Below are 13,776 nucleotides of genomic sequence, written 5' to 3'. Positions count from 1 at the left end.
TAATGCACAAAATTCTACATTGGATGTTTTAAGCATGTGTTTGGCGGTCAAGACCTATCAAATCACAATATTATGGCTAGAAGAGTTCAATGTGTTGGTAACTCCACCAAATCGCTAAGAGGGGACTGCATAATAATACATTTCAACAATCACCATCTTGTGAAATATTTGCTGGATATACTCTCCAATTGGCAGTTGACTGCCACTAAGGTTTAGGCATTGCCATTAGGATGTGTTTACTTTTTTAGACCATTAGGATTAAAAATAATTCGATCAGATTATGGTAGCACCACCATTCCCCCTTCTCCCTGTGTCCAAGATAACAATCATCACGCTGGGGCCATATCCTTAAATAACCAATTTGCTGTCTTAGAAGGTCTTGATGCATGTTATTGACAGAAGGCATGCAGTTTGGCTCAACAAACACTTATTCATCCTGTAGACAACTCTCCAATGGATATTGACCGACCAGAGCCTAGTAAAGCTATGATAAGAATATTACCTTGGAATGTACCTGAGCTCAGATCGAAGCTGGGTGACTCAGAACGGGCCAGGCTTATACACTCTTTCGATTTATTATGGCTACAAAAAACGTGGGAAACTGGTCCTACCAATATAGATGGATATCATTCATTTTATACTACAGCAATTCCCTCTACATCAGGTAGAGCAAGAGGGGGTTTACTTACATTAATTAGAAATACATCTATGATGAATACCTTTATTATCATCTTTTAGTGGGCGAAGGACCTGGAGGCATGGATGTGCTGTTAATACATTTTTACGACAATACATTTGTGGGTGAAATGACACAGGTGACTTATTCACTTAGGAAGGTGATCAACATGTCCATGATTAATCATCATCATCCCCTTAATATAGTCTGGATGGACGACTTTAACGCTCATAGTTGTAGTAGGTTGTTGAAACCCACGAGTGGCCGAACTGATGAAAAGGAGGACGTAACACCTAATTTCCTGAATAATTACTATGGAAATTCGTTGAATAGACTGCTGACCATAAGGAATATGGTTATTATTTCCTCGATTGATGAACTCACTGGTTTCCTTGAAAAAATATTTTGGGCTAGCTCAAAGGGCTCTACTATTGATTATCTGTTGGTCTCGGCTTCCCTAAAACCCTTTTTAGTGATATCAAAACCCTCATTACAGCTTTTGGTGATCACAATGTTATAACCTCCTAATTTAAATGGGACGAATGTTTTAGTCTTCCAGTCAGGATCGTTCCCACAACCTGCAGAGCAAGCATGAATGGTATAGTCCTAAAATGGGCTAAGATAAAAATAAGTTGAACTAATACCTGGAGGTGCCTGGTGGGCTAGTTGGCCACCAGGGACCCTTAAAAACTCTAGGGGACTTAATACCCCAACCCACAACGCACCAAGAAGTACGTTTGCAGTGTGCTGCAGGGAGGGGGCGGGGCCTCCGGCGAGATGCCAGTATTTTTTCTTCTTTTTTGTTTTCCTTAGATGGGGGGCTGTGTCGCCCCCCCCTTCTCATAATATTTTGTGGGCCCTGGAGACCCCATCCCCAGGGCCTATGTTTTTTTTTTTAAACGGGAAAGAGGCCAGGGCATGGCCATATGTTTATTTATATATATGTTTAATAAAATGAGGGGGGCTGTGTGGCCCCCCTCCTGAGGCATTTTTTGTCCCAGGGGTGCATCGTTTCTTTTTTTTAGTATTATTTTTTGTGGAACGGGCCGCGTGGCCCACCTTCCCAGGGCCACTTTTGGCCCGGGGACCCAATCCCTCTGGGCCGGCCCTCATATTGGGGACTATGGGGAAGCCCCAATGCACTCACGGTACCTGCAGGTTTCCGGCCTCTTGGGGGAACCGGCATTGCTTTTGGGCAAAGGGAGCTGCTGATATGCAGCTCCCTTTGCCCAAAAGCAATTCTGCTTTGCTTACATGGAGGTGGAAGCAGGTTTCCTGCTCTTGCTTCCAAGAAGCAAAGCGGCGTTTGCGATGGCAGGATGGGAGCCGTGCTCCTGCCCTGCCATAGCAAGTGGTAATGTCTCGGAGGTTGGCACCCCGGGACATTGCTGGAGCCGGCCCTGGGGGATGGCGGTCCCTACGGCTAAGGAGGGCTCCAGGAGGGGGGTTGATTGGCCCCCCTCCCAACATTTGCATAGCTCTGGGAAGGTGGTGGTCCCTGGGGCAGGGGATCCACATTGGACCCCGTAATCTAAGTTCTGTATGCCCCCGGGGAGGTGGGGGTCTCCAGGGCAGTGTGGGGGGGCAGGAGTCCCCTCACTTACTTTTAATTTATGTTGCCCTGGCGTGGTGGCTGTCCCCGGGGCAGCGAGGGGTCTCGACCCCCCTGCATTTAAACATCGAAGCCCTGGGGGGTGGCAGTTCTGGGGCATTGGGGGCCCTCGAGGCAACCCCACCCAAATTTAAAAATGCCTCAGGGAGGTGGTGTTCCCTGGGGCAGCATGGGGGGTAGGAGCCCCCACACACTATTCTTTTATTATTTTAGCTCCGGGGAGGTGGCGGTCCCTAGGGCTGCGGGGGCCGCGTCTGAAAGCTGCATGATAATTTTGCATTGCCCCCGGGACCTGGCCCACCCGGGGGCTTCTAGAAAACAAAGCGCAATTGTTTTTTCTTTATGTTTTTTTGGGCCTACCCCCTGAGCAGGCCAAGGGGGTCAGGGTGTTTTTTTTAACCATCTTCTTCCCTTTTTTCTTGTGACTCGATTTTACAGAGTCACAAGATGGATGCCAACACTTCCTTGTTTGGAGTGTTGGCAGCCAATCAGAATGAAGCTCATGCTCTCGAGGGTTTGTGGATCTACCGTGGTCACCAGATATCAATATTTTTTATTTTTAAATTTCTCAGGAACTACGGAACAGATATACACCATATAGAGCAGAGTGCACTCTGGACCAAGAGATGCCTCTATGCCACATTTGGTGTATTTCCTTTCAGCGATTTGGGCTGCAGCAGCGACAAAAGTTCCTATGGAAATTAACATGGAGAAAATGAGTTTTGGCATCCCCCTTTTTTCTCGGCCTCCACTTGATGATTCTCCCCAAAACTTTCAAAACAGGAGCTGATCGGAACGGGCCATCAGTTTTGAAACTTTCGCGAAGATTTGTCAAACGATGCCAAAGATATTGGCAAATCAAAAAACGCTTTTCCTATGGAAGCTAGGCCCTAACTATAACTACCTACTGAGACCACCAGTAGGTAATATATATTTATATATATATATTCCATGAAAAAGGAAGAGGTTAGCGATAAGGTATAGTTAGGAAACCTTCATTTGTTCTTTCTATACAAACCATACTTAAACTAAACAAACATTAGAAATTCTAAAGTGATAATTAGAACTTAAATTTAGAATATACAAACCACCTTCAAATGACTATAAATCACGTACATGTGTACACAGTGTCACTTATAACTTACAGTTTAACCCCCAGCCCACCCGCCGGTCGTACGACGCCGCCACCCTCAACGCACTCAACACCGGCCGACTCCCGGACTGCCACCGAGCCACCCCGAGATGCACCCACGGACCCTTCAGCTGCCGCTCATGCGAGTTCACCTGCATCCGGACCTGCACCACACCCACACCCACCAAGACCAAGACGAGCAACAACAACAGCCACCTGAAGTGCATCCTGCTCAACACCCGCTCCGTCCACAGACACGCCGTCGAGCTCTGGAACCTGCTCGACACCACTTCACCAGACGTCGCCTTCCTCACGGAAACCTGGATGAACGCCTCCTCAGCGCCCGACATCGCCATCGCCATCCCAGAGGGCAACAAGATCATCCGAAGGGACCGCATCAACAACACCGGAGGAGGCATCGCCATCATCCACAGGGACACCATCCGCATCACGACCCACGCCGACGACTCTCTGACAACCGCCGAACACCTGCACTTCCAAGTCCACATCAACCCCAAGACCACCCTCAGAGGCACCCTCATCTACAGACCCCCGGGACCACGCACACAATTCAGCGAAGACATCGCCGACTTCATCAGCCCGCACGCCCTCCCCTCCGCTGACTACATTCTCCTCGGGGACCTCAACTTCCACCTGGAGAACAACAACGACCGCAACACCACCGCCCTGCTGGACAACCTCGCTAACCTCGGACTCAAGCAGCTGGTGACCACCCCCACCCACTACGCTGGACACACACTCGACCCCGTCTTCTCATCCAGCAAGGACATCGCCTTCAGCCACGCCACCGGACTCCACTGGACGGACCACAGCTGCGTCCACTTCAGCTTCAGAAGGACCACGATCCACCACCACCAACAACAGGCGGCACGCAGAAGCTGGAACAAGATCACAGCCGACCAGCTCGCAACTTCCCTGAGAAAAAACCCACCCACCACCGCAACGAACCCCAGCCAAGCGGCCACCAACCTCACGAAGTGGATCAGCAACTGCGCTGACGACCTCGCCCCCCTGAGGACCCCGCCCAGCAAGAAAGCCCCATGGTTCACCGAAGAACTCAAGAGCTCAAAGAAGAACTGCCGAGTCCTCGAGAGAACATGGCGCAGAGACCCAACCTCTGACAACATGACTGCCCTCAAGCTCGCCACCCGAAAACACCACCAACTCATCCGCGCAACCAAGAAAACCGCATTCAAGGAGCGACTCGACATCAACGCACACAACAGCAAGGAACTCTTCAACATCGTTAAAGAGCTCTCCAACCCCAACGCCGGAAACAACGACATCACCCCTTCGCAAGACCTCTGCAACTCCCTCGCCTCCTACTTCCACAACAAGATCGCGGACATACACAACAGCTTCAGCACCCAACCGACGCACGCCACGACCGAACCAGCGCCCCCCACCACCACCCTCCGCGCCTGGACCCACATCAGCACCGAAGACACCGTACGCACTATGAACTCCATCCACTCCGGATCTCCAACCGACCCATGCCCTCACCACGTCTTCAACAAGGCCGATGCTGTCATCGCACCCCACCTGCGGAACATCATCAACACCTCCTTCGACACCGCTACCTTCCCGGAGAGCTGGAAGCACGGCGAACTCAGCGCTCTACTAAAGAAGCCATCAGCCGACCCCACCGACCTCAAGAACTACCGCCCCATCTCGCTCCTCCCGTTTCCTGCAAAAGTCATCGAGAAGACCGTCAACAAGCAGCTGGCCGCCTTCCTCGAGACGAATGGATCCCTAGACCTCTCCCAGTCTGGCTTCCGGGCCAACCACAGTACCGAAACCGCCCTGATCGCAGCCACCGATGACATCCGAGCCTGCTCGACAACGGAGAAACAGCAGCCCTCATCCTCCTAGACCTCTCCGCGGCCTTCGACACTGTCTGCCACCGTACACTAGTGCAGCGACTCAGCACCGTCGGAATCCAGGAGAAGGCACTAGAGTGGATCATCTCCTTCCTCGCCCGAAGGACACAGAGAGTCCGCCTCCCCCCCTTCAGATCTGAAGCCACCGAAGTCATCTGCGGCGTTCCTAAAGGCTCCTCGCTCAGTCCAACCCTCTTCAACGTCTACATGAGCCCCCTCGCAGACATCGCACGCCAGCACAACCTCAACATCATCTACTACGCCGACGACACCCAGCTGATTCTCTCCCTCACCAACGACCCCTCCACCGCCAGAGCCAACCTTCATGAAGGGATGAAAGAGGTATCCGAATGGATGAAGAACAGCCGTCTGAAACTGAACTCGGACAAGACGGAAGTCCTCATCCTGGGATCCTCACCCTCCGCCTGGGACGACTCCTGGTGGCCCCCCGCCCTAGGCAGCGCACCCAAACCATCAGACCACGCACGCAACCTGAGCTTCATCCTGGACTCCTCCCTCTCCATGACCAGACAAGTCAACGCCGTCTCCTCGTCGTGCTTCAACATCCTGCGCATGCTACGTAAGATCTTCCGGTGGATCCCCACTGAGACCAGGAAGACGGTCACCCAGGCCCTCGTCACCAGCCGTCTGGACTACGGCAACTCCCTTTTCGCCGGAACCACCGCCAAACTCCAGAAGAGACTCCAGCGGATCCAGATCGCCTCAGCACGTCTCATCCTGGACATCCCCCGTCGCAGCCACATCTCCGGACACCTGAGAGACCTGCACTGGCTCCCGGTCAACAAGAGAATCACCTTCCGACTCCTCACCCACGCACACAAAGCCCTACACAACCAAGGCCCAGGATACCTCAACAGCCGCCTCAACTTCTACGCTCCCAAACGCCAGCTTTGATCGACCGGCCACGCCCTCGCCGCCGTCCCCCGCATCCGAAGAGCCACCACAGGGGGGCGGTCCTTCTTCTACCTCGCTGCCAAGACATGGAACTCCCTCCCGACCCACCTCCGCCTGACCGAGGACCACCTCGCCTTCAGGAAGCAACTCAAGACCTGGCTGTTCGAGCAGTAGCGGACCCCCCTCCCCCAGCGCCTTGAGACCCTCTGGGTGAGTCAGCACTATATAAATGCTTTGATTGATTGATTGAACATACCAACTTCAAATCACTATAAGTTGAGCACCTCTGTACACTGTGTTCTCACCTCACGCGCTATGCTACATTAACAATAACTTGTGACTCTGCAATGCACTGTCTTCTGAGAAGTTATCTCAATTAAGATGTCATAAGTGGTGTCATATGCAAGGTTATAACAAGTGCACTGAGAAGGCACGAGTTGTAACAAAGTCATCTTTTTCAAAACATTTTACTTTGAGGTAAAAGTATTTTAAAAAAGCAGACTGGTAAAGGCTACAAATTCAATTTACACATATTCACCAATGCATTTGCGCAGGCCGTTCACTTTACTCAACTAAACAATTCTTTCTTTTACTCTTTGAATTAAATCAATGCTATACAGGTCAATATAAAAGCAATCATTCTGTGATTGGACTCAATATTTGTACATACCATCAACTTCAGCATTGAGGCCTTTAATGGAAGCTAGAAGGGAAGGGGATACAAGACAGAGTAAAGACATGATTGAGAGAGACTGTGTGTTGAGTTATCTATCTTATAAATGCATTGGCTATTTTTTTTATATACACACCTCCAGGAACAGCTTCAAATTCTGTCAGCTCCAATGGAAATTTTGTCAGATCAGGCTCGTGTAAGAGGATCTGTTCCGCAAGGGCATGGAGCAAGGTGAACTTCCTTTCCTTCCCCCAGAGCTGAGGTAGCTACAGGAAGACAATGAGATGCTAAGAAAAACAATCTCAGAAAGCATGACCTTGAGAGATGAGAGGTTAATGTACAAAACATGATAGAAACAGGGAGACAAACAAAAATGTATTTTGGAATACAATAAATGAAAGGAAGAATTTACCATGTTTAAACTATATGGGGGATATTTAAAATGCTTTTTGGATTACATAAATTAGTATCCCTGTACTACTTTTTAATTCTTACTATCCTTTGTGAAATGACCACAAAAGATATAAAGGGGGAATCAAAATAGGATTCTGAAAATATTAGATTTAGTACAAATAGAAAGGACTGTGCTCTCTTTGCACTTTTATCAACTGAGTGTTGGAAGTTTCAAGCAGAATGACAAAAACATGCTGGAGTATGTTAAAGAATACTCCTGTAGTACTTCTCCCTGTACTAGTAAATACTTTTGTGAATTGACTATCATGTCTTATCATGCTGATAATGAAGTTCACTTTCATATATCTATGATTTTTGTAGCTATAAAGTTAAGGACAAACAACACATTTTTCGCTGTGATATTTGTCCAGTGCTTCAATTAAACTATGCACATTTCAGCCAGGCACAGGACGTTCATTTCTGCAGATTCATACTTTATATGTACAGTGAAGTGCACAAATGCACAATGGCCAGCAAAGGTATGGAAAAATGTATGTGCACAGATGAATCCACAGTCAAACTGTCTTCAGGACACTGAAGAATGGCAAAAGGGAGAACCAATCAAGCCTGGGCACTCTGACAGCTATTTAAATCAAAGTCGGATTTTAGGAAATGTTCAGAATCTGTCATTGTACTTTTAACAATAATATAGAGAATGAAACGAATGCTCCAACGTCTGTGAACGACAAAGAATCACTAACATTTTTGCCGGAAGCGTGCTTTAATGCAGGCTCCCACCCCATTCCATTTTTATATCGGGCCCATCGTTCAAATAAATGCATTCCATTGTGACCAGCCACAGTTCTGAAAATTCAAGCTCTATATGAACAGTGATGTAGAGCAAAGCACAGTGCTGCAAAAATTAATTTGCACAGACTTGCCTACAGACCAAATAACTTCCGGAAATTGAAGTTTTTCAAACCAAGATCCGCTCACCTCTGCCCACTCAAGCCTACTGATACGTAAAATAAATCTGAATTCTTAGACAATGGCTGGATCTGCCATTGTTCTTTTCAACACAACATAGAGAACACGAGAACTATTTCAAAAACTGTAATCGAAAGATTATAGGTATGATAATCATAGTGGCTTAAATAAAGCAAGCAAGTTGAGAAAAAAGCAGGGAAAGATGCCTGCGTAATGAGAACATGTTACAATAATTAAGGGAGTAAGCAGTTATGTAAATAAAAGCAATGCAGTGAAATGTTATATTTACATTGTGGATATATAAATGAGTTAATAGTAAAATTATATAGTGTAATCACGAAAGATTGGCAACTTCCATGAATATACTTATGAGCCGATAAACAAACTGCATTTTGTAGTTTGTAAAGTAGTACTATTGATTGGGAGACTGTATGATATTGGAATTCGGGGCACCCCTCTGGCCTGGATCAGATCCTTTTTAAGTGACCGGACTCAACAGGTTTTCCTCCAACCATTTGTTTCAGAGAGGAAACCTCTTATTTGTGAGGTTCCACAGGGCTTTGCCCTCAGCCCGCTGTTTTTTAATGTTTATGTCTCATATTTGGAGGCAGTTGCGAAATCATGTGGGGTCAGAGTAATCTCCTACGCTGATGACACAGTACTGTTGTTCTCATTTCGAGATTGCGTTGATGCCAGCTTTCTGAACTTCCGCCGTTCTCTCTGTGACATCACAGCTTGGATGGCACGCAATACCCTCAGGCGTAACTCAGATAAAACTGAGGTGCTGTTTTTTAACCATAACCCTCCCCCTTCCTCCATACTTTAATGGCCTCCTGTACTGAATCCCCCTCCTGTTCCGGTCGCTTCAGCCAGGAATCTGGGATTCATATTTGATAATGAGCTATCCTGCAAAACTCAAATAAATAAGGTCACCTCAGCCTGTTTTGGCAAACTCCGCATGATCTGGAAAATTCTCCCATTTATTCCAGTGGATGCCCGACGTACCGTCATCCACGCTCTCATTACTTCCCATCTGGATCAAGAAAACAGCCTGTATGCCGGAGCCCCAGCCTATCAGATTAAACAGCTACAGATAGTGCAAAATGCGGCTGCAAGATTGATTTATAACATCCCATATCGCCACTCAATCTCATGCACCTAAAAAAATTATACTGGTTGCCCGTAACGGGCCGCATTCACTTTAAATCCTTAGTTTTGGCACACAGAGCATTGTGGGGTCAGGGGCTGGCGTACCTTAGTGCTAGACTCAAACATGCTCAGGCTTCCTGCTCACTCAGATCCAACCATCTTTTTCTCATACGTACTCCCGGTTCTGCTGCGCAAGAATAGGGGGTAGAGCGTTTGCTGTCATCACTGCCCAAGCATGGAACAACTTGCCACTATCTCTTTGTTTGATAGAATCGGAAGGCATTGTTCGACGCAATTTAAAAACCTGGCTGTTCACTTCCCTTTAGTTGCTCAGCGTCCTGTTTGAATCTATGCTGTTTGCAGCGCCAGGGCACCCCGTTTGGGGTAGCTGTGCACTTTATAAGATTCTAAATAATAAATATCTATACTACTATAATAAAGGAAGAACTTTGAAGCTTTGAGGCGGGTAAACTCGGGAACCACAGCGCCAATCCACACACCCAATACATCGTTGGAATTGTCATGGTGTGCAGATGGACATAGGCTATATAAAGTAAAAATTAAACGTTATTTACAAAATGTAACATAAAAAAAAATAGTCCCCTGGAAGTAGCGCCGGCCGCGACGTGCGTGCGTGCTGCCGAGGAGTTTGGACTGGACTGTTCCCATGAGGCACAGGGTCAGACTGATTTGCATATAGCCATGTCTGAACTGGGGTGGCAGAGTGGGCTAAAGAACGGTGATGGATTAAACCCAGATCTTTTGACTGGGTGTGAGTGTTTGATTGATTCAGATGCTCCGTCCATCACCACCCCCTTTTGTACTGCTTTTGGCCACCATAAGTGTGGCAGGGTATGCTCAGACGTGAGTCCCTTGCTCACTTTGCCACTGGATTCAAGCATGTAAGTTATAGTTAGCTCCGTTAATGCTAGCTACTGAATTTCTATGGCTTTGTACGAGTGAAATCTGAGCCTAACCATAATGTCCCTGTAACCTTTGGTATTTCCTTTGAATTTCAAGGTTTTTGGAATTCTATAACTATAATGTCCCTTAGGCTTTGTTTTTTCAGTGAATTTCAAAGGTTTTTTAAATTCTATTTCCTAACCAAACTGTCCCTGTAATCTTTGTTTTTTCAGTGAATTTCATAGGTTTTTCAAATTGCATTTCTAATATATTATGTCTTCCTAATATTTACATTTCTAGTTAACTTGTGCAATTTATTTTTAATACTAAGAGTATTACAAATGATTTCAAATTTTTTATTAATTACGTTTTTTACACTGTAATATTTTTTATAAATACACTTTTTATATGTTTTACAATTTAAAAATTACATATGAAGTTTTTTTAATGTAATTAAATACATTGTATTTTTTACAAATATTTTTGTGGTACAGTGATACCTTAGAGGGTACTTAAATATAGATGGGCTCCCTTCACTTGATCAGAACTAATCTGCGCGTCCGAATCCACGGATTCAATGAAAATGTTTCGGTATTGTGCATATATACAGCCATCCATTGTCATTAATATTATCAGTGTGAACATATTTACAAATATATATAAACTACCTTATATCTGTTTTTTTAAAATGTTACCCATTTTACCAGTTTCTCAAATCAGAAAATTAACAGATGGGTTTGCGAATTCATGTGAAAACACACACAAACCTTCCCTTCTGATTGGATACATTATGATACCACCCCTCCACATGGAAAACCACATCTAAAGGCAGTTACGTCTACAGTGAAGTCCTTAGAAGGAGGATGGAGAAGCAGCAATACTGTGCTTTTAGACAATGGCTGGAGCTACATTGTCTGTCCAAGATGAGGATCCACAACATTTTGAGGATGAAGAAGAAGACACACCACCTTGCAGAATCAAAGTGATGTGAATATGCACTATACTATACCTTCTGGGGAAAAGAGGGTATCAGCAAAATATGTGAAGTGCACAATTTTTCGCAAGCAATTACCCAGATGCACTTCAAAAAAATATTTGCATGGGTCCAGTTACTTGTGGAAGCACCTAAAACAATTCATTAGAGGGTGTGCAACCAGATGATGCAAGAGAAAGAAAGTGCAAACAGTACAGACAACCTCTACAGCAGCCTTGAGAGTACCATCTTTAGCTGCACTCCTTACAAACTGACATGGTTACTCACTGAACAAATTGCCACATGCTTGTCACTGTACACATGTCTTCTGTGGCGCATTCTCGCATACAGTGAAAAAGGCATCGCTGTTAGTTTTTTTTTTGCATTCAAATACTAATAAGTATTTGTTAAAGAGTGAAGCCAGTTGCTTCTTTGCATTTCCCCATCCTTACTCTTCTTATCGCCTTGTTTTCTTTTTGATTTAAAAACAACAAGAATTTCTTTTTAACATTTTTAAAACACCTTCTAGGAGACAAAACAATTTTTGTTAGAATCACCATCCACTCGAACAAAGAGTTAACTCTGTGTTCTTAATGTGTCACTGACTGTATTGTTGTGATAGTAGGTAAATCAGTATGTGCATGAGTGTGTGCCTGGGTGTGTTAGTGTATGCATTAGTGAGTGCCTGGATGTGTTAGTGTGTGCATCAGTATATGTCTTGGTGTGTTAGCATATGCATTAGTGTGTGCCTGAGTGTGAATGTATTACTGTTTGGTGGGTGTTTCAATGTCTGAATTGCTGTATGCCTGTTTTTGTCAGTGTCTGCATTTTTATGTCCCTGGGTGTTTCAGTTTATGCATTGCTGTATGCCTGGGTGTGGCAATGTCTATATTGCTATGTCACTGAGCGTGTCAGTGTATGTGTCAGTGTATGCATGGGTGTGTTATTGGATGCATTAGTGTATGGATTGGTGTGTTGGTGTCTGCATTGATGCATGCCTCAGTGTTTCCGTATCTGCACCGGTAAGTCTATGGGTGTTTTCAGTGTATGTGTGAGTGTATTATTAGATGCATGGGTGTTTGAATGGGTGTGTTGGTGTCAGCATTGTTGTAGGCCTGGGTGTGACTGTGTCTGCACAGGTAAGTATCTGGGTGTGTCAGTGTGTGTGTGCATCAGAGTGTGCCTGGGTGTGTTATTGGATAATTTAAGGTTTGGATAGGTGTGTCAGTGTCTGCATTGCTGTATGCCTGTATGTGTTAGTGTTTACATTCAAAAGCCCCTGGGTGTGTCAGTGTGTGCATCAGTGTGTGCCTGAGTGTGTTATTGAATGCATCACAGTTTGGCTGGATGTGTCAGTGGCTGTATCAGTGTGTAGCTGCCTGTGTCAATGAATGTATCAATGTGTGTCTATGTGGGTAATTGACTCTATCAGTGTGAGCCTTCGTCTGTTAGTATCTCTAACTGTGTGTAGCTGGGTGTGTCAGTTGCTACACTGATTGGTGTCTAGGCGTGTTGGTATCTGTAGCAATCTGTTCTTGGGTGTGAATCCTAAATTTCTAAAGTTATGGAACAGCACTGCAAAAACTAATGAATAAAGTACAATACTCCAATACATGGTGCCATTGATCTGCGTAAAAAGACAAAAAAATAAATATTGATTGGTTTTAAAATGAATATAATTATGAAAGTTACAATTTCAACAATGCATAAATACATAACTCTAAGAAATAACTAGAGATTTTTCATAATGTAAAGGGATACATTAATATATATAAACATTTAATTTCCCCTTTTTTTTTACTGTTCTCAGCTTCTTTACACCTGCACTGCAAATGATGTACATTTTAAGGAGACATCATAGAACAGTGGGGAAAAAACAATCATAAAGATTGTAGGAAAAAACCAAACTGCACACTGTCTCAATGCAATTAAGGAACAATGTGGATTGCACTCACTAGAAATAAACGAATAAGTATAACACAACTTATTTAACTATTATTTACCATTATGAATTATTTACAAATATAGTTTTCTACACAATTTTTTCAAACCCACACATGTATATGCCTACAACAGCACAAAAGAAAGTGATGTTTGGAAGCATGTTACTATGCCTTCTGGGGCAAAGACGGTAACAGCTAAATATATGCGGTGTCACTTTTGAAGCATACAGTTACCCAGCAGCACTGCCAAGAAATATTCACATAGGGCACTAGGAACAGTAGAATACTTTGCCACCAGAGTACCCTTGGGAGAATTTTCATCAGCTGCGGTCATCAAGATACCAGCAGCTTGTGAATTATTAAGTGGGATGATTACTCACTGTGTGAAATATCACATGTGTGTTACTGTAAAAAAAAATATGTGGCTCAATTTCCCTTACTACTGCACCTGTGTGAAAGACTGCATAGGTGTGTGAGTACATGCATGGGTACCTCTATGGGTGAGTTACAAGTATATTT

The 13,776-nt window shown here is 45.1% G+C and overlaps 1 protein-coding gene across 1 annotated transcript in view; it reads right to left on the bottom strand.

Moving 5' to 3' along the window:
* The window catches only part of LOC144766720 (disheveled-associated activator of morphogenesis 2-like), a 902,367-nt gene that overhangs the window by 54,343 nt on the left and 834,248 nt on the right, over positions 1–13,776 (bottom strand). The window contains exons 12-13 of the mRNA XM_078650477.1: positions 7,046–7,175; positions 6,907–6,939 (exon numbers count right to left, since the gene is read on the bottom strand). Of these exons, the coding sequence (XP_078506603.1) occupies positions 6,907–6,939; positions 7,046–7,175 (163 nt within the window). The remainder of the gene's footprint in view (positions 1–6,906; positions 6,940–7,045; positions 7,176–13,776) is intronic.

Source organism: Lissotriton helveticus, chromosome 7 (assembly GCF_964261635.1).
Source record: "Lissotriton helveticus chromosome 7, aLisHel1.1, whole genome shotgun sequence".
Taxonomy (NCBI): Eukaryota; Metazoa; Chordata; class Amphibia; order Caudata; family Salamandridae; genus Lissotriton; species Lissotriton helveticus.
This window is presented reverse-complemented; position numbering and strand designations above follow the sequence as displayed.